The sequence below is a fragment of the Drosophila albomicans genome, chromosome 2R (assembly GCF_009650485.2).
Source record: "Drosophila albomicans strain 15112-1751.03 chromosome 2R, ASM965048v2, whole genome shotgun sequence".
Lineage (NCBI taxonomy): Eukaryota > Metazoa > Arthropoda > Insecta > Diptera > Drosophilidae > Drosophila > Drosophila albomicans.
Window position 1 is genome coordinate 20,033,759 of NC_047631.2, and position 24,025 is coordinate 20,057,783.

The window sequence follows — 24,025 nt, forward strand, 5'->3', positions numbered from 1 at the left end:
AACTGATAGCGATGGTAACGATTATTACAAACACAAATAACTTGGATATTTTAAGCGTAGTAAATTTCAAAATTATTGAAATTTATTATATTTAATTATAAATAATCTATATTCGAAACTAATTTTATAAATGGTGTTTTAGCATTAATTTTGATATATTAACCGCCTTGGAACCAGTTATCGAAATGTCTGTCGATATACATATATATATTGAGTGCATCGCCAAAAGCCAGAGATGATGAACGAGGGAAACATGAAATTGAGATGTAAGTTGTAAGTTTTGAATTTGCAACGTTTATTAAAGCGTTAAATTACAGATGAGATGTCGGAGGATAGTGATGCCATGGTCGATATGGAAGCCGACAATGAACAGCTAGAAAACACACGCTCGCTTACAAAATCCATGAAGAACAAACGTCGCAGCTACGTCTGGAATTATTTTAATCCAGTTCCCGATCACTCAGATGTCTACAGGTGTCAGATCTGCAACGAAACATTTGGCAACAAGACCGCCAACCTGGGGCGTCACCTGCAAACTGTGCATGGCGTCAATGATGTGGTCAGTTGAAGGCCCGCAATATATAAACCGCATTGATAACAAAAGTTTGTTTTCCAATTGCAGCAACCTGACGATGCTGTTAAAAAAGGTCGTCCAAATCGCAGCATTGTGTGGAACTTCTGCACCAAGCTGGATCACAAGCGGGCACTGTGCCATCTCTGCAAGAAGGTGCTATACTTTGGCGGTGGCAACACCTCCAATATCACCAAGCATCTGAAGCGAATGCACGCGGAGAAGATCGAAGAAGTCGTAAGCAGTCTAATATAAACATTAGTAATGATATCAATTAAAGCAACTTTCATACTAGACATATCATATGCCACGCAGCCTACAGTTTGGCGCAGATCCCGCTTCGGCCTTTAGAAGGGAACGCAAAGGCTCCAGTTACGTGTGGAACTATTGTGATAAGCTGTCGAAGAACACGGTGCTCTGCAAGCTGTGCAACAGACGCATGCGTTTCCACGGCACAGCAAATGTGATCACGCATTTGCAGCGCAGACACGACATCATGGACGAGACGACCGTGGTGAAAGTGGAGTCCAGTGATAATGTGCAAGATGTCGCAACATCCAGCACTTCCAATGAACAGGGATTGCCATCGACCCGGCGTAGCATCATTGGCAGCGTCGTCTGGAAGTACATAACACGACTCTCGGAGGACACGGTGCGTTGTCGTGTGTGTCTGAAGAACTTGTCATATCAGGGCACCAGTAATCTACAGCGACATCTGCATCGCATGCACAACATTATATGGCATCTACAGGATGCCAGCCAAATGGGTGTTAAGTTGGAATCACAAGATGCAGACATGGAAAGTTCGTTCTTTAGCTTTTGCGAGGCAACCAGCGAGTCTGGAGTGTGGAAGTGTCAAATGTGTGCAGAGCAATTTGAAGATAACGAACACATGGAGGATACCATTAGCAGGCACATGATCAAGATTCATGGGGCGGCAATGCGATGCGAGTACGATGATGTAAGTTGGTTTGTATTTATATATCTTATAATGATTATTGACTTAAACAATTCGCTTTTTATAGGACTATGCTGTTGTGGAACAGGAGAGAGACGAGCTGGGCACGCTTTACTCTGCAGTGATTAGTGAGGATAGCAATTCGGGCGGAGACAGTGGCGAGCGAGCCGAGCCATTAGAGATTTTAGCGCCCATCTCCGATGAAGCTCTTTACAACGACATCATCGAAGTGGAAGATGATCTCAACGATGTAGAAGAAATCGGAGCTGACTTATATGAAAGTGCTGCGGGTGAAAAATCACCATCGCTGCAATCGGGTGAAAATGCTTATTCCGATCTGAGCAATCAGAGCAACGATGCGCAGCTGGTAACGACAACAATACAATCGGATGATACTCCACTGATGAGGGAACTCAAAGAGGATGTGTTGCGACAGCAGGCTATGTATTTCAGCGAAAAAGCTGGATTCTATCGCATGCAAAAGTTTCTGGTGGCGCAACAGGTGCGCAAAGAGCGTTTGGAATTTGAGAAGCTGAAAGAACTTGTCAATACAACAACTACAAATTAATGTATACATAGATCGTATATTCGTAGCGTAGCATATAGTTTATAATTATGTATATAAGTGTAATGTGTAAGTTTTTAAGTTCAAACTGTTACATAAACCAACCTAACATTAATGTGCTTACATCCTCTACTATTATAACAAGCAAATGAATTAATTTTTATGTTAATTAATCAATTGTCATCGACTACGTTCATGTCCAGTAACAGTTTCTTTGCCTGCAGATCAATCAAACGTCTCTTGGCCCTGGCCAATTCAGCCATCTCATTGTAATAAATGGTCTCCGCCTTTAGCTTTTCATCCAATTGTGTAGTGGGCTCCGTCAGAGAATTTGTGTCGCCTGGATGCTCCAGGGAATTGGTCAGATTGGAGGGTTCTTCTTCACAGTGTCGCGGCACCATCATTTCTGTATTGTCCACCACATATTCATAGAAGGGTTCCTGCGACATAAATTAATTAATTTAAATCTAATGAACAGAATATTTCAATGAGCTTACTTCATCATCCATATGGTCCGTGACCTTCTCAATGATGCTATCGACATCATCAAAGTCCACCTTTTCCAATGGATCGACTTGACGACGCTCCTCGCCCTTTAACAGCTCCTTCTTAGGTGATATCAGACTGTGTTGAGAATAGCTAAGATTTTTGGAGAAATTGTGATGGCGCCGGATAATGTGTCGCATCAAATTGGACGACGAATGCTTTGATGAGAGCGTTTTACTACAATGCTTGCACTTTGCCATAAACTCGGAAATGCGCACAAAATGCGCCCACAGTTTGTTGTTTTTGCCAATGACTTTGTTGCGCATCTCGGGGTGATGATGTTGCTGCTCGTGACGCTGCTGTTGTTGATTGTCAATTATGGTGCGTACTGCCGTTTTAGTCTCGCGCTCTCCCATGTTGACATCTGCGCCCAAATGGAGATCGGGCTCCGCATCGGTTGCGTTGAGTTCCTCGCGCAGCTCTGCCAGCATTTTTCCCTCGTCACCGGCAAATATGGCGCGAGCGAGAAGTTTGTGATTGCGAATTAAGTGGCGCGTTAGATTCGAGGATGTGTGTTTAGATGACAGCGTCTTATCACAATGCTTGCATTGCACAACGTACTCGGTGAGGCGGTGGAAATGTGACAATGCCTTGGCATTCCTGCCTACCATATTTATGACGTTGGTCGTTGGTTCAGCAAGCCTTCGGTTTTTGTTTACACACAATACAATTTTGTGCTTTGGTTTATCAATGTCTGGTTCGTTTTGGGTATTTTGTTGGATTGGCGAATCGCTCCGAATTTGGTTCGCTCGAACAACTTCAATAATCCTGAACGACAAAGTGTATTTTTAGTTCGTGTACAGTTGGGATAGAGAGACCCTCGATGTATCGACAATATCGATGCTGTTGGTTTGCTAGTAATGGGCAAATTGACACATTAATCGATATATATCGACTGGTAGTTCTTTTTGACGTAATTGAACTATTATTCCAAATCGGTGAACGCGCGCAATATGTTTGTTTTATTATTTGGAATTTATACACTTTGATATTATTCTTATATTATGTTAAAGCAATAATGACTTTTTTTTTAATGATAAACAATAATAAATAAATGAACAAATAGAAGTGGAGAAATATCGAAAGAAGTAATAATCAATTATGAAATGTAGTTGTTTTTGCCAATGACTTATTATTAATTATTATTTATTATTAAATCGATCTATATAATTATATATACATATATTTGTTAAATTGTTGTTAATTGATCTACATTGATTGAATAAATATAATATTTTGCCAAAAGTTGGCAGTCATTTGATAGCAACCCTGTATAAGTGCTGCCCATCGCTGTCAAATTGCACTAGTACTGCCCATTCGATAACCTAAAAATTTTTGACACGAGGTTGTGCGTGTCTTTTCCTTTCTTTCTCGCTTTTTACTCGAACATGGGTGAGTCGTCGGCTTGATGAAAATGCGTTAAAATATCAAGAAAATCGTCAGTGATATGCTTAAAAACACTACAAAAGTGCACAGAATACACGAATGCAAGCGTTGCAATTAAGGAATATGTGAAAAATGTAAAATTCGCTATATATTTGTGACTTTTGAAGTTTGAACAGCAGGCAGCACCACCGCGTGCTACAGTGTTGTGTGTGCATGTGTGTATGTGTGTGTTGGTGCGATTTTCTTGATGTTCAATTTAAAAATTGAATGGATTGTAATTTGTATTTTATTTGTATCGATTTAAGGTATTAGCCGTGATAGTTCACACAAGCGTCGTGCCACTGGTGGCAAGCGTAAGTCGCTCCGCAAGAAGCGCAAGTTCGAGCTGGGCCGCCCCGCTGCCAACACCAAGGTGAGTTACCCCTCCCGCCATCACTCAGCCCATATTAACTGTATATCGCCATTGTTGTTAAATGATGTTAACGCGTGTCAACTGCAATAAGCACGCGACTTGTTCGTGAGCAATATATCTTTGATGATTTAAATGCATTATGTTCGGACTACTGATATCAATACATGATTCTCTACATCTGACTTGTGATATGTTCGCTATATTATAACCTATTTTTTGATCTTACAGCTTGGCTCTTCCCGCGTGCACACCGTGCGCACTCGTGGTGGTAACACCAAGTTCCGCGCTCTGCGCCTTGAGAACGGTAACTTTGCGTGGGCCTCTGAGGGTGTTGCCCGCAAAACTCGTATTGCCGATGTTGTGTACAATGCCTCCAACAACGAGCTGGTGCGCACCAAGACGCTGGTGAAGAACAGCATTGTTGTCATCGATGCCACGCCATTCCGTCAATGGTACGAGTCACACTATGTGTTGCCTTTGGGACGCAAGCGTAATCCCAAGCACGCACAGAAGGAGGATGAGAACGATGTGCTGACCAAGAAGCGCAGCGAAAAGACCATGAAGAAGTACCTGGAGCGCCAAAAGTACGGCAAGGTCGAGCAGGCTCTTGAGGATCAGTTCACCTCTGGTCGCATCTTGGGTATGTTTCTATTCCCCTCTCTTTTTGAAGTTAGTTTGATAGTCGATGATGAAAGAACTCTAGCGATCCAGCTACTTTTATGCAACAATCTTGTTTTAAGTGCGTTGCAGCCAGCTGGGTGTGATTTTTGCTTGTCATAGTTACTCTGATGACATTCGTATAAACTCTTTAGCTACACTTTTGTTTTGAATGTTTCTCTATCTAATGTATCTCTTCTCTCTATCTGCAGCTTGCATCTCTTCCCGCCCCGGACAGTGCGGTCGCTCCGATGGCTACATTCTGGAAGGCAAGGAATTGGAATTCTACCTTAAGAAGATCAAGTCTAAGAAATAAAGGCACTAGATAAGAATGCAAAACAAACAACTGATTTGCAAACAGAAACAAATAAAACGGCTTGTTTTTTTATAAGAAAAACTTTTAACACTTTACTAATTGATCGCTATTGCAATTCAACTATGTTCAATAGTTTTTGTTTGTAATATAACATAATTTCTATAAAAATCAAAAAGAGAGCGACCTTTTACAAAAGCTGAATATATACGTATTCTTAATGCAGAATTCTTGCAAGTCGATTACAAGGTAGTTTAATTTGATTTGTATGTTAAACTAATTATATCAGGGAATAGTCAACAAAATGGTAGTCGAATCTTTATTATATAACTAATGCTTATTATCTTAACGTGTTGGGTATTAGTTGGGCGAGTTTTTCAAGTTGACATCTATTGTTTATGGCTGAAAATTCGATATAATTGCTACATAGTTTCAAAAGCAGTTAGAACACTTCCCATCCATTGTATTGTGATAGCAAGAACTTTAATTCCCCGGACTATGGGTATAAAAGGCTTTAAACGAGACGTGACCGATACCATGAGCTATTGTTAATCATCATGACGAGGTTGGGTTATGTCCATCAGGTAGCTGAAAGATAAATATATATTCCTTCCTGTCCATTAATTTCCTGTAATTGAGTTGAAGTCATTACTAATCGATTTCGTCACCCGAAGCTGATAAATCCCACAATAAAAGAATATTGTAAACGACCTTTGCTGCAATTACAAATTCAAGGAAATAATCAGGATTGTATATCTAATACTAATTAATTTGCAGACATTTATGTATTTTAGAAATCTATAATTGTTCTTTAGTATCGACAGGTGTGTTTATTTACTCGTTATTTTGTTAATCCAATGAAGTATTCATTTAACCATAGAGTGGATATTAAATCTAGATTCCATATAGATTTCTTCGATTATTTTTCTTGAAGGCGTAAAAATGTGTCAGCAATTCTCTCCTTCATTAATGAAGGGTTATAAATTATTTTAAATTTGTAGCTCGGTTAAAATAAAAATCAGAATTGGATACAATTTCAATTATTTATGTATCGATATCAATTCTAATTTATTACATTATTATAATCATAGACTTCAAAAAAGACGACTAGAGCTAGGATTACGTCAATTAGGTGGCTGCTTAGGTATTCATTTCTGAAATTCAATAGTAGCCATCACTAATTTCTTCGCCATGCGAAATAACTCAAAAAGTGAGGAAGAAAAATGAGAAGTATATTTATGTGTATATTTTTCGCTTGTTTCTATGCAATTTTAATTCATACAGTTATGGTACAAAATATACGTAATCAATAACAATAGTTCAAATATCATTCGTATTTTAGAGTTGGCTATAATTACAATAACACAAACGGTGCCAGTTATTCGTAGTCGTAGTGTTAATTAACATATCTATGTAGTTCTGTTCTAATCGAATAACTGGCAATTTGTACTGCCAAATGAAAAATTTTTGGAATTTTTGCAGTGGCTGCGAAGATAACAGAAAATTTAGTTTAGAGCAACTTTTATCCTAAATCGATTCCTTAGTTGCTGGCGATCGTTGATGATGGTGCGTGGGATGGGAAGAGCTACTCTGTTGTTCAGTGCTCGAATAGCATTGTCATGACTGCCATTAAAGCGATGCCAAAGATCAAAGCCAGCAGCTGTTTGACCGACTCCACGCGTTCCTCCTCCTTCAAGAGATCTGGTAATACTGTGACCAACGAAATGTGCAAAAATCCGCCAGCGGTGAATGGCATGATCCAGGATGTGCGCGCCTCTGCAAAGATTAAGATTAGATAAAGAGAGAAATTCTTTACAGTGGTTGCCAAGTTGACTTACCCATTGCTGAAGTAACGCCGGAGCCGCCAATGGCGACGAGAGCGCCCAATAAACCGGCGCCGGCGGTCAGCAATTGGGCGCGTGCTGCATCCCAGCGACTGAAGCCGGATTTAAGCAGTATGGCGAAATCGCCCACTTCGTGTGGAATTTCATGGACTGCAAGCAAAGTGAATTAGCCTCGAAAACACAAAATATAATATGGAATTGCTTACGCAGTATGGCGAAAGTGGCCAGCACTCCGTGCCTAAACGAGACGAGGAAAGAACCCGCAACCGCGAGTCCGTGTGTAAAGTTATCAATGGAATTGGCCAGCAGATTCAAGTAGCCAGCCACCTTCTTGGGCTGCTCCTTCGGACCCTTGGCCTTCTCCTCGCGTTCACGCAAAAAGCACACCTTATCCACATCCTCAATGTCACAGGCGCCACAGCTATCTACGGTCTGGCCTTCGGGCAATTTGCCGCCATGACGACGCAACAGACAATTCGCAATCTCCACACACTTGGGCTGTGGATTCTCCTCGTCGGCGCTCGTGTAGCCCGAGAAGATTTTCTCGACGATTGTGAAGATGAGTATTCCGGAAAGCACCCACAAACCGGAGCGCAGCGATGGATGACCGTCGGAGCCTGCAAATAGCAGAGAAAAACCACAAGGTGGGGAATTACCTTATCTGCATTTGGTAGCAACAAAAGAGAGAGAATGAAAGATTACTCACTCTGGTTATCGCCCTCCCAGGCTTCTGGCAGTAAATGTAGGAAAACATCACCCAACAGTCCGCCCACCGCAAAGCTGAGCAGCACACGCAAAAACTTTGACTCAGACGCTGATAAAGTAATGAAAATAATAATTAACATTGTTGTGGTCATATTGCAAGGGGAATTAACTTACGATCTTTATAGCCCTCCTTGGCTAGTTTCTCGTTTGTGGGTATGATGAGCAATGGAAAGATGCCGCTGAGACCGATCACAACGGAGCCGAGCAGCGAGAATACCCACGGTGTGTACTCCATGCTCTTTATGTATTCGGGCACATATTGATTCACCAGATTCGCATAGATCATGCCAAAGTGTTCATCGAAAAAACTGCTGCTCGCATTCATTGTGGTGATGAGAATGTCTTTAATCTGTTGGCTTTGTTTTCTACTATTTTGATTTATTGGACTTAAAAATGTCTTTGGTATTTAGCTAATGGCCGCAATCAGTTCCTGGTCATGTCTTCCAGTGGATGCAAACAATTTGTCTTTATAGAAACCTGCAAGAAACAAGAAACGATGTAATCATCTTTTTTTTTAATTTTCGAATTTTAATTCAGTATAGATATTATTTTCCTATAAACAACAAATAGAAACTGAAATTTCCCAGCCAAGTCGCCTAGCAACCGACTCGAAGCAGTGCAGCAAAATCATTTGCTAATACCAGATTGATGTCCAAATCCTCGCGATGCGCGTCACAACAGTCGATAGCCAACTGAGCTGGCCACAAGCTGCTTCACTCTTGACTGACTCTGACTGACACCCTGAACGATAAGATCGCGGCTACATAGTGTAAAAGCACTCGAGTAGCCCAGCTTATAGACTTATGACTAGATAACTGATAACCGTGTAAAAAGTGACAGTTTATCAAGAGTCCTCTAATACCTCAGCGAGTGTGGACTGTTCTCTCAAAGTTTTCTAAAGATCGAACTCACTTCAAGTCATTTACTACACATTAATAATTGCAGCAATTAAGTATTTAATTTCTTAAAGGATTAAATGAATAAATAGACTTAATAAATGTTGCATTAATAGCCAATTTTAAGCGCAGTTGATATTCATTAAATATTTACTGAACACTTTAAGAAGGAGTATCAACAATTTTAAGCACAGCTCATAGCTGCCAATATAGAAATAAGATATTAATGTTGTCTTAAGATATTAATGGAAAAATGCGTCTAATAAACTGATATGCAATTTGCAAATATTTGAGGATTAATTTTCTAATAGCTTTAAGATTTAATATCCCAAATTTTAAGCAGAGTTTTAAGTTGCCACTTTAGAAATTAAATGAAAGTCAAATTAAGCTAGTGGAATTTTATAAAAGTTCGCCTAAGTTTGATATGAAATTTGCAATAAAACATTTTTGAATTAATATCGCACTTTTTTACACTTTTGAAGCTATGGATGGTATTCGATTTGTAATAATTTAATGCGCCTAAGCTTCATTTGTAATTTGCAAAGATATTTTAATCTATTTATTAATCACTTTAAAAGCCTCGGCGTAATGTTTGTTTGTTCATAGTTTCATAGACGCAAAACTGCCCTGAATTTTGTAATATGATCACACAATGTGACAGCTATCGAGTTGTGCTCAAGGAAAACGAGCAATTTATTGCAAATTCAAATTAACACAAATTCAAAACAGTTTATCAAGCAAGCTCACACACTTTGTGGAAAGTCTGGAACAACACAACGAAATACAATCTGATATTCACTCCGTATCCGTATCCGAATCAGAATCTGAATCAGTTGGCGATCACAAGGAGACTGAACGCTGGTCAACGAATTCTAGCTGGCATTTTGGCTAGTTACTTGGGAAGTGTCGAAGACCTGTGTGCACCTGTGATTTACGACACACTCTGAATCAGTTCGCTTCAGTATTAGTTTTGTTCGATTTGATGTGCACAGCACAATGCAGCTTAAATTGTTCAATTTCTGGCGATAAGATACATACTACCGTACTACCGAGTATACCGAATATAAATAGACGACGCCGCGCTCAAAATGGCAATAGGCGAGAGCGTGTAGACAGACGATGGTAAGCAGATATACCAAGTACTTAGTACCCCATGATTAACATGGGGCCTAACGAAAATGAGTCGAGTCTTCGGTGGTGTTTTGCGACCCGTCAACTGTGGATAAATATCGAAAAACGTGAACATCGAAACCACCCGAGTTTTTCTTTGTCTCTCTCTCTCACTCTCGCGGTTGATTGTGATTGATCACTTGGTGGGTATGGAAATAATGGGGGAGGGAGTTTTGTATATGTGCCTTCGAATATCACGTATACGTACATCAATGCCAAATTGGTATGGCAAATGCGTTTAAACGGTTTCTATTAACAACGCCGTCTCTCTCTCTCTCTCTCACCAGCTGACAACAGCAAGCTGTTTTAACTGCTCAGCCGACCTATCAAGCGACGACTGCGGTTTGCTTATCAAAAATAAAAACAACAAAATAGACAACAAGCACTTGGCAGCTGATAGTTGTAGTTGTTTTTGGCCTTACATTGCTAATCAGCGGAGACGCAGACGCGGTTTATTGTTTGTTAGTAAATAAATGCACTGTCTACTGTGCTCACCAAACAATCTAACTGTTGCTGCGGTGTGTTTAATACTTAAACTAAATATAAATATAGGAATAAAATTAAAGAAAATATGGTTACAAATATCACAGCATCTGACATTCATTATAATATGGATACTTTTATCAGCTAATATTATGTCTTTTAGTTTCTACAATTTTCTTCTTTTATCAGCTGATATAATGTATATTCACTTCATTAATTTTTAAATCTATTTATGCAAATATCAAATCAGATGATGCACACTACAATTTGATTCCTATTGCCAGTAATATAATGTATCCAAAGGTATACACTTCTCACATTTTTCATACAAATATCCCAGCATTTGATGTACACTTTAATTGGGGTAATGTTTATTTGTATTATCTTTTAAACTATTTAACGTCAGCAGTCACAACTTTATGAAGAACAACACATGTGTTTTGAAGTCGCTGAAACACTTGTGTTAACCTGAAGAACGAGGTGGCCTCAGCTAATACCAGTTTATAATAGTAGACGTAGTACATAAATAAGTATATATTTATGCGAATATTGCTTGAGGGGCCAAAGCCGAAACACAGCACGTAAATCAGAAAGAAATAGTCATCTCTAGATGCTCTGATATCAGACAAAAAGACGGAAAGAGAGAGCGGGATATTTTATAGTACATAAAATCAGCAAAAGAACGTTACGCACAACAACAACAGCAACAACAACAAAGCATTTCAATTACAGAAATTGACACTGCTACCTACAGTATATACACATGTCTGTACATATACCAGATCCGTACATATGCATAGATATGGAGGACAAAAGACTATTGAGTACGAAACCAACTTTTTGTTGCCTATTGAAAATTGACAAGTACTGTTCTCTCTGTCTCTCTCTCTCTCTCGGTCTTTCTCTGGCTGCGGTTGCCGGTGCTTTGAACTTGATTTGTGGTATCCATGTGTGTGGATGTGGATTGTTTATCTTTGAAAAATACACACAGACACACTCAAATACAACATTTTATTCACTCACTTTTGACTGCTACTAATGCGGAAATTTACAATCGTTCAACGTCTTATCACGCCAGCGACTTTGCTCGATATGAAAACAGAGATGCGTTGTCCCGCCTTCTTATAACACACAAATGTTCAAGCGATCTGCACAAAATAGTCGTTTTGGGGGGGTTCCAGTGAATACGTATAATACATACATATATTTATTAATATGTAATATACATATATGATAGACACATGAATCAGCTGCTTTTGTGGCTGCTTACGATCAATTGTTTCCAAGTTCTTCACTCGATTTCAAATGGCGCATATTATTTTGCACGCTGCACTCCACAAGTAGTCAGAACAGAGAGAGCGAGATGGAGCTACAAATGCACTGCTATCAATCGGAACGTGCCATTCCATCAAAGTACGTTTTAATGAGAATGTGTCATTTGACGACGAATGCAGACTATGCTTGCATATATGTGTAACTACAAATGTTTGCACATGCATTGTTTTTTGAGTGCATGTGTGTGTAGGGTAATCAGAAATCACAGTCAAAGTGACGAAATGATAAGCGTAGTAGACCGCGTGAGGCGATCAGCTGTGCAAAAGAGAGACAGCAAAATGAGAGAGGACGCCATTGAGAGCAAAAGTGGCAACATGGCGTCGTTTGCTCTCGGCACCATATGTGCATTCCAATATATGCATGCCATAGTATACAATATGTGACAATAACAATGAATTGTGAAATTACAAAAAAACAAATATTGTTCCAACATTAGCACTATGAATTGACCATCGAATACATAATTTATTGGCTGCTCATAGTCATTGCGACGCAATTGTGAACTGGGCCCAAAAACCGGTTTATCAATATGCCAGCCTATCATTTGTTGTTGCCTTTTGTTTCATACATATTTTGGCTTTGTGAGGCGTTATCGCTTCGATTATCAGCCAAGTCACTCGGCCATATTCAAGTGCTGCTCAGTGCACAGATTCCCTTTAATAAACTTTAGTGCTGCTCGCAAAAATAACAAATATGGCCACAGTGAGTAGTTGTGACGTTTTATCATCACTTCAAACTTAACTGTATACATGAACACATACAAATATATTTATTTTTGGTTGTAGGTGTAGGTTAGTTATGCAGCGCTTCCTGCTTACCGTCTTTTTGTTCCGTATTGTGTTTACAGTTAATTCGCTGAACCGCCGCTGCTTTGGCTTGCCTTTGTCTGCATTATTAATGCTTTAAATACGTAACGCCGACTTTTGATCACAATCGCATTTACTTCTTCTTTGTTGTTGTTGTTGTGCAGTGGTTGCTGGGTCTAATATGCAAACAGATTCTTAATGCGCAGTATCGATCAATTTTTTTGCCAGGCCACTAATCTACACTGAGACTGAGTAACTGGTATTACTTATTATTCGAGATGCTTACAAGCTTAAATTCGTAATTGTGTTGCACTTTTTATTCAATTTACAGGGATTTTGACCCAGTTATTTAGCATTCGAGAATGTTATCAATTCTGTGGTTGTTTCGACGCGGGCTATTACAGCTGAAATGAAGCAGGTATGCCTTATGTGCGCACTTTTTGTTTTGTTTTGGGCCGTGCGAAAAACAAACATGGCTACGCGGAACAGCTGACTGGTTCAATATGCGCGCGGTCACCGTGACGGCAAGTTCAATTTAAAAATATACTATTTAACGTTTTAAAAAATACCAATTCTCTTTTGGTCACACTTGTTGTGAGAGCAATTGTAGTCAACATTAAAAACAAAGTACAATTTCGCAAATATTTTATTTATATTATTATATTACAATTATTTATTTATTACTATTTTAAATATACAAAGACATTTATAAAAGCTATGTAAATATTTAAAACGCAACAGTCGCATGCTGTTAATAACATTGCAGTAACATGTTAAAATGTCAAATGACCCGCATTAATAAGGGGAGGGGTTGCATCGCATGCAACAGCTGTTTTAGTTGTATTCCAATTGTGTCGTCGGGCTTTGTTTATGTTTGTTTTGTGAAATATACGATAATTAAGTGCAGTGCATATAATTCAGTAAATGCGTGTTGCAGTACACAGTGAATAAGTTGGGTGGGAGCGTGTTTATGTATTGTGGGTATCAAGCAAAATGAGCACAGACGATTTATTGGTGCGCCATGAAAAAAGTGACGATTCGACTACGTCGAGTTCGCCAGCAACTCCAACGCCTGCGCCCAGTTCATCATTGAATCGCCTGCGCGACACTTTACGCCGCACCGAATCTATATCATCGCACATCTTCAATCAAATCTCCACACAATTCTCGAATGCCGCCGCAGCGGCGGCAAACTCTGAAATTATTGATGGCACAACAACGTACCCCGAATTGCCACAAACAGTAGCTACGACAACAACTACTGCAACAACGTCGCCAGCATTCCCAGCTGGCAAACGTAAAAAGCCCGGTGAGTACAAACAACTACATTTACATATACCTATACTATTTTTATTGCCGCGAAATTGCTATGAAATTTAAAGTGCAAATGTGCAAGCTTCAAAAAATTTTCAAAAATGTTACCGTGAACACCCCTCATGTAAAGCTCCCATGTAAAAGCTTCGTTGCTAACCGTGCTTGACAAATCAATAGGGAGCTTTTGTCTCAGTCATTCACAACGCAACAACAGGATAACTCATCGCAGCGACCAAAAAGAAAAAGAAAACGAAAAGGGAGAATTATTAAATTTTGAAACATATTTACACAATAAACGAATGCCATAAGATATTCATAAAGTGTTTTTCGGCGGAACATCTGTGCGCATCAAACACGCAGTAAAAAACGCTGCTGGAATAACTTTGTGGATTCACATTCATTATATACGTATGTTGTTGTGTGGGCAGCAGCTTTTAAGCCTTCACTTTTTGGATATCTATTTTTATTGCTGCTTCAACTGAATTCGAATTACAGTAGACAGCACAATGCGTGGATTAGTCGAGGATGCAAAAAAGACAAAGCTCAACAACAACAACAATAACAGTGTGACCAGAGCAAAGTCGGGCATGTCATCGACTACAAGTGCAGCAAGTTCGTCGTCCAGGCAAATGAAAGGCGTCATTAAAACGCCAACAACAGCAACAACAACGTCCGTTGGCGTAAAGAAAACGCCACAAAGTATGCAACAACAAGTCGGCAAGTCGACCAAGTCGGCTGCGTCATCGACTGCAATGCAAGCAGCGGCAACAACAACAGGAACCACCACAGAAAGCAGCTCGAATGCAAAGACAGCAACAGCAAAAGCACAAAAGGGTCAGAATCAACCCCAACAGCAATCGACGACCGCAGTGACAGTGACACCCACCGTCGCACCCGCTTCCGCTCCCGCCCCCGTTTTGCCACCACAGTCATCGCAACAACAACAACAACAACAACAGCTGCAGCCGTACAACAACAACAGCAACACAATTGCTTTGCCAAAAGCATCGCATGCCAATACAAACGAGGAGTTGGCTGGCGGAGTGCAGGACACGATTTATCTGTGCAATTTCCGTGTCTCCGTCGATGGCGAATGGCTGTGCCTCAAGGAGCTGCAGGACATTGATGTGGCCGGCGGAGTGAAGACCGTTGGCGGCGGTGCTGCGGCATTAAATGTAAATGCTGGGAATTCCATTGGAAATTCTATTGCTGCTGCTGCTGGAGGTGGAAACTCTATGGGCATCTCCAATGTGCAGTCATCGCGTCATCAACAGTCGAATCATCAGTTTGGGCAGCGGAACAAACGTTACTCGGGTTTGTCGACGGCGGCGAGCAGCACTCTTGAGGATAACGGTATTATGGCAATTGAAAATCTAATCGGTCGTCGTCTGTGCGACGTTGTCGGCTCAAATGCACTCGCGGCACCACCGCATCAGCAACACAAGAATGTGGGCCTCATCGGTGGCACACTTGCTGAGTGGTCGCATCTCTGTAGGTTGCTTCTTGTCCTTTCCTCATTTGCAAGCATCTTTCTTTCGTTTTCGTTTACGTCTTCTTCTTTTGTAGTGAGTAGTTGTTATTGATGTTTAATTAGTTTATCTAAACTACGTTTATGCTCATTTTGCTCCTCAACACACTAATTGAATTTGATTTGCTAGCATTGCCAGACTACTTAGCTTAGTCTGGCAATACTACAAGTTAATTGTGCAAGCACGCTAAGTTGGCTGCGCCTAACAGCTTGTCAATGGTACATTTTTAGAATGGTACACTTGGCATGAAAACGGTACATTTGCAATTAAATGTGCCTTTAGTATGCATTGTAAGTGTACCTTATAATTGGCAACCGTTACTGCACTATTTTCACTCACACATGTTTGCAAGGAAAGAGCACAGCATAAACGCAGTAACTTGTTAAGTTCTTCAACACAACAGATAATCTTCAGTTGGCATGCTACGGCATTATTATGCTTTGTACACACACTTTTGTCTCGCTATTTTTTCATACGTCTCGAGTGGGCTTCCCCTAATCTTAGATCAGAATGTTAGACAGGCAGCCAGCTTAAACAGACAATGAACTTTATTAAGTAAATATATTTATAAACAATGTAACAAGTAAAAAAGGGTACACAAATGCACTTCACTTGCTGTCCTCATCAAAGGTAGTTTCCCAGCTAGGCGCATTCGACTAAATTAGGTTAAGACAAGATATGAGAGGACAAACACTGGAGACTATAACGTATTAATTAAATTACCTCTCGGCCTGCACTTGAGCCAGCTGTTGAAGAGCAGGGCATCGATGCAGTTTCCTCAGTAATGGGTTGTGAGTCTTGGTTCAGAATGATTTGCCTGCTGAATTGGGGCGCTGTGGGTGAATTTAAGTTTTTAATGCTGTAGATAATTAGTTCCTTTACAGGAATTTACCTGAACTTTGACTTTTTTCCCTATCACCTGACTCTTTTTTTCTGTCGGGGCTACTACTGAGTGTCTTCATTGTAGAATAATCACAGAATTTAGACTTACTCTCATCCTCACTACCGTCTTTTTCAATTCGATGTAGTCCGCCCTCTTGCCTTTTAAATTTGCTCCCATGACTATAGATTTGTCGTATACCGTCATCATCCTTAGCTGGATAAGATTCCCTTTGCTCCATATTCTGATCCTTTTGAGGTCTATGCTCCCTGCTCGTCTGTTTAGCAAGTGGCTTGGAACGTTTTCTCTCTGATTTCGTGTAATATGTGTCTCGTTTCTCTCGTTGCATGTGAAGGGGTATAAATTTTCTTTGGAATTGATAGCCCAGCGATGAGGTCGACGTCATAGAACCCAGTTCATAATAAGGCTCTGTAGTTGAAGCTAAGCTAAAGAGTTCAGTAACGTAGCTCAATTTTCAAATACACAATCTTACCTTTTTTGCGTGGCAGATACTTTTCCAAGTTGGTCAGTTTCATTGGATAGACATCCATTTGGCTGCCTATGATGCCCATGCCAGGATTAGGCTCAGTTTTAATTTCGGTCGGAACAGTCTCTCGAACTTTTCGTTCTTTCCTACGTTGCTTTTTGCGACTGCGAAATAATGTTTTCCAGCAGCTATGATGCTCTTCAGGATTGGGGCTTTGTGGTGCTTCCACATCCGGGATGTTCTTGTCTGACGATTTTTCGACAACTCTCTCTTTGGGTTTTGAGTGCGTGTTCTTAGTGATAACAGTTTGAGCAATACCCTTTTTACGTTTTTGCAAGCAACAACAAATGATCAGGATGAGCAGCAACAGAAGCAGCGCCAAAAAGGCGGCAATGTAGCCAATGTAACTCTCATCGTCGCATTCCACGCATTCCTCCTCGTTGTTAGGCTCCTTTGGACTCTTTTGTCCAGCTCCCTCAACAGTAACATCATGTGCTGCCGAACGACTTTGTTTTCGGGAAGCAGCTTCCTTATCCTTTTTGTCGCTTTTCCTTGCATTACAGTTTTCATCGTCGGTAGCCAACTGATAGTCCTTGGAGTCATCTTCACTCAGTACAGGCTCCTCGTTTTCTTCCGATTGCTCCGAAGATTTTGCTGAGTATCCAAGTACTTCATAGACTTGCAATACACCGCCCAAACCAGGATAGAACATCTCATCCCGATAATGAACCTGCAGGTTTTCCCTTATCCAGTTGCGTAGTTTCTGATTATATGTCTTGGGACTGATGCCCTGAAACCGATAGCAATTGCTGAGAGTTCTGTAGAACTTCACGAGTATGAAGGAAGCTTCGGCAGAGCGCAAATTGTAGATTCGTCGATGCTTGAAAGGCAAGAATATATTGCTTAGATAGCCATCGCTATCCTCGGCCTCCAGATGCGGCAGCGGCACCAACATTTGCTCCCTCTGCGCATCCTCATTGACACAGCTCTGATCGAGCAATGCACAACTCGAGGCATCATTTTCATTGCCTTGTTCCCCATTCAATCGAATGGGTTTAATGTGCACTGTCTTCAGCTGGCAGAGCACATCTGCTACAGGAATTTTCCAGCCATTGCCATTTGTGTTGAGCATCTGTCGACACTGGCGATACAGTGTCACCAAACGCTCCACGGTGCACAGCTTTAAGCGTCCTGCATAGTAAGAGACTTGTGCCACAGGCAACAGATAAAAGCGCAAATAGCCACCCAAGGCATCGTAGAAGGCACTTTGTAGCAGTCGCCTTGAGTCCGTATCGGTCATGCGTTTCACTAGCTGATTGACACTATTGAAGTACTTCATTAGCGTGTAGACAATGCCATCGTGTAGTAGACATTGAGGATAGGATTTGGGTACAAGCATTTCAAAGTCCCTTCGTGCGGACATCAGCGCAATATCCTCGGCGGAGAAGCATTTCTTGGGATAGCTGCCGAAGAGATTGGTGCCCAGGAATGTGTCTTCATCGCTGGCACTGCGAGAGCACTTCTGACTCGACTGTGGTTCCTGCTGCTGTTCAATGTGAGCATCCAGTTCATCGGGCGAGGCAGCTGCATAGTATGTGGCCTTGATGCGATCCTCAATGCTGCGCATTAGATCGCTGTGATCGAAGGGATTATCTTCAACTTGAGGATGGGCCTGCTCAAAATGCTGAGCGGCTGTCAGTTCATTGAGTTTGGCATTAGAGTTGAGACTATTGCGATATTGGTGCATTTCGGAGGAGAGCATCGATTGCAGTGTTAGCTCATTCTGAAAGTCAGTGGGCACCTCCAGTGTGGACACATCGATGCTATAGATGGGACAACCGCCGGGCGCCAGAAACAATAGCAACGAGAACAGCACATAAATGTTCATTATTTCTATAGAGATTTCATTGTTGTTTTTGAAGCTGGAATGCTTCGATCTTGATAGTAACTTTAAGATATACAGATGAACACAAATTACCACAACAAATTACAAGTTCGCTATATATTTGAAAACAACGTTTCAAGCAACAATGCTAAACCGCCAATTTCGGGACCGTAAAACAATTATTATTACAGCACGCGACACGGCGGAAATCGAACGCAGCAATCTGGTGAACATCTGTAAGCTGGTCGTCAAGGAGCTATTGGAGCAATCGTTGCGCTATGGACGCATGCTCGACTCGGATCATCTGCCGCTGCAGCACTTTTTCATTGTCATCGAGCATGTGCTGGGCCATGGCCTGAGGCCCAAGAAGGGTTTGCTCGGGCCGCGCAAAGAGCTCTGGGATCTGTTGCAGAGCGTCGAGAACTATTGCCCCGAGGCGCAGGACATCACGGCCAGCGTTCGGGATCTGCCCACGGTGCGCACGCACATTGGACGTGCTCGGGCCTGGCTGCGCATTGCGCTGATGCAAAAGAAGCTATCCGATTACCTGCAGGCGCTGATCGAGCATCGCGATGACTCGCTCCTCGATTACTACGAGCCGCATGCGCTCATGATGAGCGATGAGGTCTGTTTTGTGGATGTTTTATGCTCGGATTTGGCATAATTAGCCTTCCCCCATTTGCCATTTTTACAGATTGTGGTTATTATGGGCATATTGGTTGGTCTCAATGTCATCGATTGCAATCTGTGCGTCAAGGAAGAGGATCTGGATTCGCAGCAGGGCGTCATTGATTTCTCGCTTTATTTGCGCTCCAGTTCGCGCAATGCTGAGCCCAACGAGGAGTCCTCAGCACCGCCGGCGCCAATCGATGCAGCTGGACAGGGCAACATGATTGCTGTGCTCGATCAGAAGAACTACATTGAGGAGCTCAATCGACATCTCAAGTGCGTTAGAAGCACCGTTGACAAACGGAAGACATTCGAGTAATCTTTAAACACATTTTCAGTGCAACTGTGGCAAATCTGCAGGCCAAGGTGGAGTCGCTGACCACTACAAATGCGCTGATGAAGGAGGATCTGGCCATTGCCCGCAACAGTCTGCTGGCGCTCCAAGCCGAGAATCAAGCCATGCGACAATCTGCCAGTCAGACTGCGCACTCCGACAACAGCTCTAATGGCAGCAGCAGTGACAAGGAGAAGGCGCAACAGTTCGAGGCTGTCAATGCCGAGTTGTCGGATCAGCGCAAAAAGACAAGCGAACTGGACAAAGAGCTCAAATTGCAGGTGTCCTTGAAGGCCGAGTCCGATATGGCCATGAAGCTGCTGGAGAAGGACATTCACGAGAAGCAGGACACGATTGTGTCGCTGCGACGACAATTGGATGACATCAAACAGATCAATCTGGAGATGTATCGCAAGTTGCAGGTGCGTATATCCTCCTCCTCCCCCTCTTCCCCAGACTCCACACCCAACATCAGCATCACACAACTTAACTCATCTGATCACATTCATCATCAACATGAGCTCATTTGGTCGCTAGTTATTGGTTTGTTTGCTGTCTTTGGTTTAATCTTTCAACAAATTCGACCCAAGTTGTAAGCGTAATTTGACGCTATTTTGTCAATAAGTTATCAATCGAAAAAACAACTTCAAAAAAAGAAAAACAAAATATAATTTACCTCGTTTAAAATTCAATTAGGAATGTGAAGATGAACTCACACAGAAAGGCGAGATGGTCTCTCGTTTGCAAACGAAAGCCTCACAAATTGGTAACATTTTACAATCGCTAGAAAAGAAATACGAATCCAAGCTCGTCGAACAGCAACAGGTGAGCGCCGGCTGCAGTTCCTCATCATCTGGCGGGGTCGATCGATCACCCAACACTCGACGTCAGCAGAATCTCCAAAAGTTCGAAGCACTCACCAAGAAGCACAAACAGGACACTGGACCGCCCATGAAGCGACTTCACCTCAAAATGGATGGCATTCCGCCCTTTAATCCCAACAACTATCGCAAGTCTCCAGCCAATGCAGCTCCTCCTCCGCCCCTGGAGCAGCAGTCTCAATTGCTGGCCGGAGATGCCGCTGCCGCTGCCATTAAGACGCCCACATCCGCCAAGTCGTTGAACGATGAACTGGCCGAGGCAGCTGCTGCTGTGACCCAGCACTTTAAGATTGGCGGCGATGGATCTCGCAGTGATTATGCGCTGTCCCAGGATCAGGAGACGACGACGCTGGGCAATACTTAAATCGCAGTGGCGAACTGTAGTTATTAATTAATTGTTGAGAAGGCATTTATTTAAGTTCTACGAGTATAACAATCTATAATTTCTGCTGGATGCGTGTGTGTGTATATACACTCTATATACTTACGAGTTATGGTTCCTGATTCGATCTGACGACCTGCTGTCACCTGTTGTAGAGTTACAAAATAACCTAAATCGGAACACACAATGTGCAAAACCTGCTTAACAAACAATAAATGTTATTAGCGAGTCTATGTTTTATATATATACGATACGATATTACTTGAATGTACGATGCCTTCAATGCTTAGAGAAACTCCCTAGTCATACTATAAATATTATATATATACACATACTATATAGAAAAACAAATGTATAATCGTAACAAGTTGTTGATGATTCTAAACAAAATTATAAGCTGTTAGCCGAATTCCCTTCCTCTATATCCATGTCCCCCCCAAAAGAATAAAGAATTCCAAATCATATGTATAGTTATGGAGCTGAGTTATAGCATTATATTTACTCGATATGCATATGTACTTTCTTTCAACTTGCTTTACTAACAATGTAATTATATAAATATGTATCTACACCAACAATGTTAAAGGGACTACATACACACATACTCGTACTACTAATTACTATAGCTAAACCAAAGAAATAAAACTTATCTTAACTCTAGTCTTTCATTTCGAACTAACAAATATTTCTACATTTATGAGGTTGTGGATTGTTGCTTGCTTGTAAAGCAATTGTACAAAAGATTCTTGCATCTTTTCTTTATCGACAGGACTGCAATGCTTCGCTGAGCCACAAAACGGAATTAATGACCAAGTTAGAGTGCCAAAAGGAAGACATGGCGAGCACAATTGATAAATTAGAGAAAAAGTAAGAATGCTTTTTGGGGATTTTACTATAAAATATGTCATGATCAGAAAGCTATTGAGTTAAGTGGAATTTCACCAGTTCTGTCAGAAATTTTGTATGCATTTATAGTGCAGTCTTTTAAGGAAAAATATATCGGAGCTATAGGTATAGCAAAAAATATTAATATTGCTCATTTAATGAGTTTCAATTACTGCCAAAATTAAAGCAAACTATCTTCACTATGAATTTTTCTGAAAAGATCGATAGTATTTTAATTATTTCACTTAAATTTTCTTCAAAACTCATAGAGCTAACAAATATAGTGGATAATAACAATGCTTAAAGTTTTTAAAATTTTTTCAAAATCATAGAGAAGTATATAAAATCATAGAAAAGTATTTAAATTAGAGAAGTATTCAAATTTTAGAGAAGTATTTTAAATTAGAAAGGATAGTGAGATATTAAATAGTACATATTGAAAGTAAATACGAAGGTGTTTAATCAAAGTGATGTATTCCCTTCCCTGCCAGATGGACTAACGACAAGAGCAACTTGGGCGAGATACTGAAGAGCACATCGCAGACGTTATCCACCCAAGTCACGGCAAGCGAAGAGCGAGCAGCTAGAGCCGAGGCAGAAAGTCGCATTGAACGTGAATGGCGCAGCTCGTTGCAGGAGAAGGAACTGAGGCTGAAGGAGAAGATTGCGACGCTACAAAGCTGCGTCAAAGAGCTCAACGAGGAGAAACAGAAGAACGAGAAGCTAAGGCTTGACTTGGAGAAGGTGCGCACTCAATGGAGCGAGGCACAAACAACGCTCGAAGAACTAGGCATTCAACTGAGTGTCAGCAAATTGAAAATCTCCGAGTTCCAGGACAACGAACGACGTCATCAGCAGCTACTCTCGGGCTCATCGCAGTCCCTGCAACAGACGACACCTGATACGGTCAGCAGCCCGGGCATTTGGGCGCCCGACTCGATTGCCACCCACTGCACCGCGTGCACACGGGAGTTTAACTTGACAAGGAGGAAGCATCACTGCCGCAGCTGTGGCGAGATCTTCTGCAAGGCGTGCTCGGAGCACACACTGCCGCTGCTCAATGCCCAGGGACAGCCTGGTCGACCTGTTCGGGTTTGTGATGCCTGTTATGCTTCCACTGGCAAATGATGAACAATAAATAATGTTTCTACATATACACACATTTAGTACGTTTATATATACAACTAAATATATATTTGCCAATAATTGTTATAAATAAATATTGTTTTTTGAGTCTGTGTAATACATACAAGTTATCCATTTACTGACTAGTTGCCGCTCATTCCCTGTACCCAATTGGCAAGTCATGCATTTAACGAATTCATTTTATATAAAGATTAAAAGCTTGTTCAAAATTAAATAAATATTATATTTTAAAATTATATTATAATAGAAATCTTTATTTCTGAGGAAAAAATTCGTGCACTTATTGCTCTCATTGGTGTTTTACAGCTAAAATAATAAAAAATTATTATTTTTGAAATGATTTTATAATATTTTTATTTTAATATCAGCAGATATTTTTATTTTCTTAAAAAGAATAATTTCTCACTTATTTTTAAATACTAATTTTCAAATAACGACTATATTATGCTTGTGTGGCTGGATGTTTTCTTCACTGCAATTCAAAGCTGTTAACACTATTCCTGTCTGTTAACTTAACAGTTACTTTGCACATGCGTATTTTTAGTATATTTGCCAAAATTATCGATAAACGATAATCTAAAATGTTTACTGCAAGCCACTTACCGCCAGTATTCAAAGTTTTGTTTGCACCATAGAATTGCAATTTAATGTTACGTTTCTTATTAGCGAAGGTCTGTTTTTTTTATATATATTTTCATTACATTGATGCGCAATAAAAGTGGTCATGCATCCCGGACTCACACACAAAATGATTGTCTGCCAATTCAACGGCCATTATGTATCGCCATACACGCTGTCTTTTTTAATTAAATCAAATAAAATTCACAGCTGGCAGCGTACATAGCTAAATACAGCCCACGGGCTGTTCAAGAGTTATCATTAACATAACTTAAACCCGGAGCATGGCTGGGAAACACGCGCCCTTG

The 24,025-nt window shown here is 40.9% G+C and overlaps 6 protein-coding genes and 1 non-coding gene across 15 annotated transcripts; 4 read left to right on the plus strand and 3 right to left on the minus strand.

Annotated features, from left to right (window-relative positions):
- Window positions 1–118: 118 nt before the first annotated feature.
- LOC117574345 (uncharacterized) lies at window positions 119–2,394 on the plus strand. Its single transcript, XM_034258167.2, has 5 exons — window positions 119–266; window positions 318–559; window positions 623–808; window positions 867–1,532; window positions 1,597–2,394. Exons 1-5 carry the CDS (start codon window positions 236–238, stop codon window positions 2,095–2,097), a joined length of 1,626 nt encoding a protein of 541 aa, XP_034114058.1. The 5' UTR covers window positions 119–235; the 3' UTR covers window positions 2,098–2,394.
- On the minus strand, window positions 2,133–3,479 carry LOC117574346 (uncharacterized). Its single transcript, XM_034258168.2, has 2 exons — window positions 2,592–3,479; window positions 2,133–2,534 (listed from the first exon to the last, which is right to left on the minus strand). Exons 1-2 carry the CDS (start codon window positions 3,249–3,251, stop codon window positions 2,268–2,270), a joined length of 927 nt encoding a protein of 308 aa, XP_034114059.1. The 5' UTR covers window positions 3,252–3,479; the 3' UTR covers window positions 2,133–2,267.
- Window positions 3,480–3,903: 424 nt separating this feature from the next.
- Window positions 3,904–5,468, plus strand: LOC117574063 (40S ribosomal protein S8). The gene is made up of 4 exons (XM_034257686.2): window positions 3,904–4,032; window positions 4,332–4,438; window positions 4,667–5,078; window positions 5,308–5,468. The coding sequence occupies exons 1-4, from the start codon at window positions 4,029–4,031 to the stop codon at window positions 5,409–5,411; spliced, it is 627 nt and encodes a 208-aa protein (XP_034113577.1). The 5' UTR covers window positions 3,904–4,028; the 3' UTR covers window positions 5,412–5,468.
- LOC117577010 (small nucleolar RNA R442) lies at window positions 5,184–5,229 on the plus strand. Its single transcript, XR_004573005.1, has one exon. It is a non-coding gene; the product is annotated as a small nucleolar RNA R442 (small nucleolar RNA).
- Window positions 5,469–6,629: 1,161 nt separating the features above from the next.
- LOC117574062 (zinc transporter ZIP13 homolog) lies at window positions 6,630–13,119 on the minus strand. 3 transcript variants are annotated; one of them, XM_034257680.2, is made up of 7 exons: window positions 12,994–13,119; window positions 12,720–12,883; window positions 8,132–8,494; window positions 7,959–8,066; window positions 7,459–7,869; window positions 7,247–7,402; window positions 6,630–7,184 (listed from the first exon to the last, which is right to left on the minus strand). In XM_034257680.2, the coding sequence occupies exons 3-7, from the start codon at window positions 8,340–8,342 to the stop codon at window positions 7,006–7,008; spliced, it is 1,065 nt and encodes a 354-aa protein (XP_034113571.1). In that variant the 5' UTR covers window positions 8,343–8,494; window positions 12,720–12,883; window positions 12,994–13,119; the 3' UTR covers window positions 6,630–7,005. The 3 variants fall into 3 exon arrangements, with proteins under 3 accessions (XP_034113571.1, XP_034113570.1, XP_034113573.1); XM_034257679.2 differs by having other exon boundaries at window positions 12,720–13,119; XM_034257682.2 differs by lacking the exons at window positions 12,720–12,883; window positions 12,994–13,119 and adding an exon at window positions 11,590–11,666.
- Window positions 13,120–13,535: 416 nt separating this feature from the next.
- LOC117574004 (RUN and FYVE domain-containing protein 2) lies at window positions 13,536–23,379 on the plus strand. 7 transcript variants are annotated; one of them, XM_052008206.1, is made up of 7 exons: window positions 14,134–14,429; window positions 14,517–15,374; window positions 18,994–19,427; window positions 19,497–19,747; window positions 19,810–20,227; window positions 21,838–21,935; window positions 22,445–23,379. In XM_052008206.1, exons 2-7 carry the CDS (start codon window positions 14,528–14,530, stop codon window positions 23,079–23,081), a joined length of 2,685 nt encoding a protein of 894 aa, XP_051864166.1. In that variant the 5' UTR covers window positions 14,134–14,429; window positions 14,517–14,527; the 3' UTR covers window positions 23,082–23,379. The 7 variants fall into 7 exon arrangements, with proteins under 7 accessions (XP_034113471.1, XP_034113470.1, XP_034113468.1 ...); XM_034257579.2 differs by lacking the exons at window positions 14,134–14,429; window positions 14,517–15,374 and adding an exon at window positions 13,540–14,016 and having other exon boundaries at window positions 22,445–23,363; XM_034257576.2 differs by having other exon boundaries at window positions 14,134–15,374.
- LOC117576748 (uncharacterized) lies at window positions 16,086–18,824 on the minus strand. Its single transcript, XM_052008208.1, has 4 exons — window positions 16,924–18,824; window positions 16,443–16,871; window positions 16,274–16,383; window positions 16,086–16,206 (listed from the first exon to the last, which is right to left on the minus strand). The coding sequence occupies exons 1-4, from the start codon at window positions 18,803–18,805 to the stop codon at window positions 16,159–16,161; spliced, it is 2,469 nt and encodes an 822-aa protein (XP_051864168.1). The 5' UTR covers window positions 18,806–18,824; the 3' UTR covers window positions 16,086–16,158.
- Window positions 23,380–24,025: the final 646 nt, after the last annotated feature.

Excerpts from the sequence above, each read along its gene's own strand:
- LOC117574345 (XM_034258167.2), top strand. The coding sequence starts at position 236 with ATGATGAACGAGGGAAACATGAAATTGAGAT. Across the intron at positions 267-317 it reads GGGAAACATGAAATTGAGAT|ATGAGATGTCGGAGGATAGT; the intron begins GTAAGTTGTAAG and ends GTTAAATTACAG. Across the intron at positions 809-866 it reads CGGAGAAGATCGAAGAAGTC|ACATATCATATGCCACGCAG; the intron begins GTAAGCAGTCTA and ends CTTTCATACTAG.
- LOC117574346 (XM_034258168.2), bottom strand. The coding sequence starts at position 3,251 with ATGGTAGGCAGGAATGCCAAGGCATTGTCACATTTCCACCGCCTCACC. Across the intron at positions 2,535-2,591 it reads CGGACCATATGGATGATGAA|GAACCCTTCTATGAATATGT; the intron begins GTAAGCTCATTG and ends TTTATGTCGCAG.
- LOC117574063 (XM_034257686.2), top strand. Across the intron at positions 4,439-4,666 it reads GCCCCGCTGCCAACACCAAG|CTTGGCTCTTCCCGCGTGCA; the intron begins GTGAGTTACCCC and ends TTGATCTTACAG. Across the intron at positions 5,079-5,307 it reads CACCTCTGGTCGCATCTTGG|CTTGCATCTCTTCCCGCCCC; the intron begins GTATGTTTCTAT and ends CTCTATCTGCAG.
- LOC117574062 (XM_034257680.2), bottom strand. The coding sequence starts at position 8,342 with ATGAATGCGAGCAGCAGTTTTTTCGATGAACACTTTGGCATGATCTAT. Across the intron at positions 7,870-7,958 it reads CTGGGAGGGCGATAACCAGA|GCTCCGACGGTCATCCATCG; the intron begins GTGAGTAATCTT and ends TGCTATTTGCAG. Across the intron at positions 7,403-7,458 it reads GGCCACTTTCGCCATACTGC|TCCATGAAATTCCACACGAA; the intron begins GTAAGCAATTCC and ends CTTTGCTTGCAG.
- LOC117574004 (XM_034257576.2), top strand. The coding sequence starts at position 14,528 with ATGCGTGGATTAGTCGAGGATGCAAAAAAGACAAAGCTCAACAACAAC. Across the intron at positions 19,428-19,496 it reads CGCTCATGATGAGCGATGAG|ATTGTGGTTATTATGGGCAT; the intron begins GTCTGTTTTGTG and ends CCATTTTTACAG. Across the intron at positions 20,228-21,837 it reads AGATGTATCGCAAGTTGCAG|GACTGCAATGCTTCGCTGAG; the intron begins GTGCGTATATCC and ends CTTTATCGACAG.
- LOC117576748 (XM_052008208.1), bottom strand. The coding sequence starts at position 18,805 with ATGAACATTTATGTGCTGTTCTCGTTGCTATTGTTTCTGGCGCCCGGC. Across the intron at positions 16,872-16,923 it reads GTATCTGCCACGCAAAAAAG|CTTCAACTACAGAGCCTTAT; the intron begins GTAAGATTGTGT and ends TCTTTAGCTTAG. Across the intron at positions 16,207-16,273 it reads GCTCAAGTGCAGGCCGAGAG|TCGAATGCGCCTAGCTGGGA; the intron begins GTAATTTAATTA and ends AACCTAATTTAG.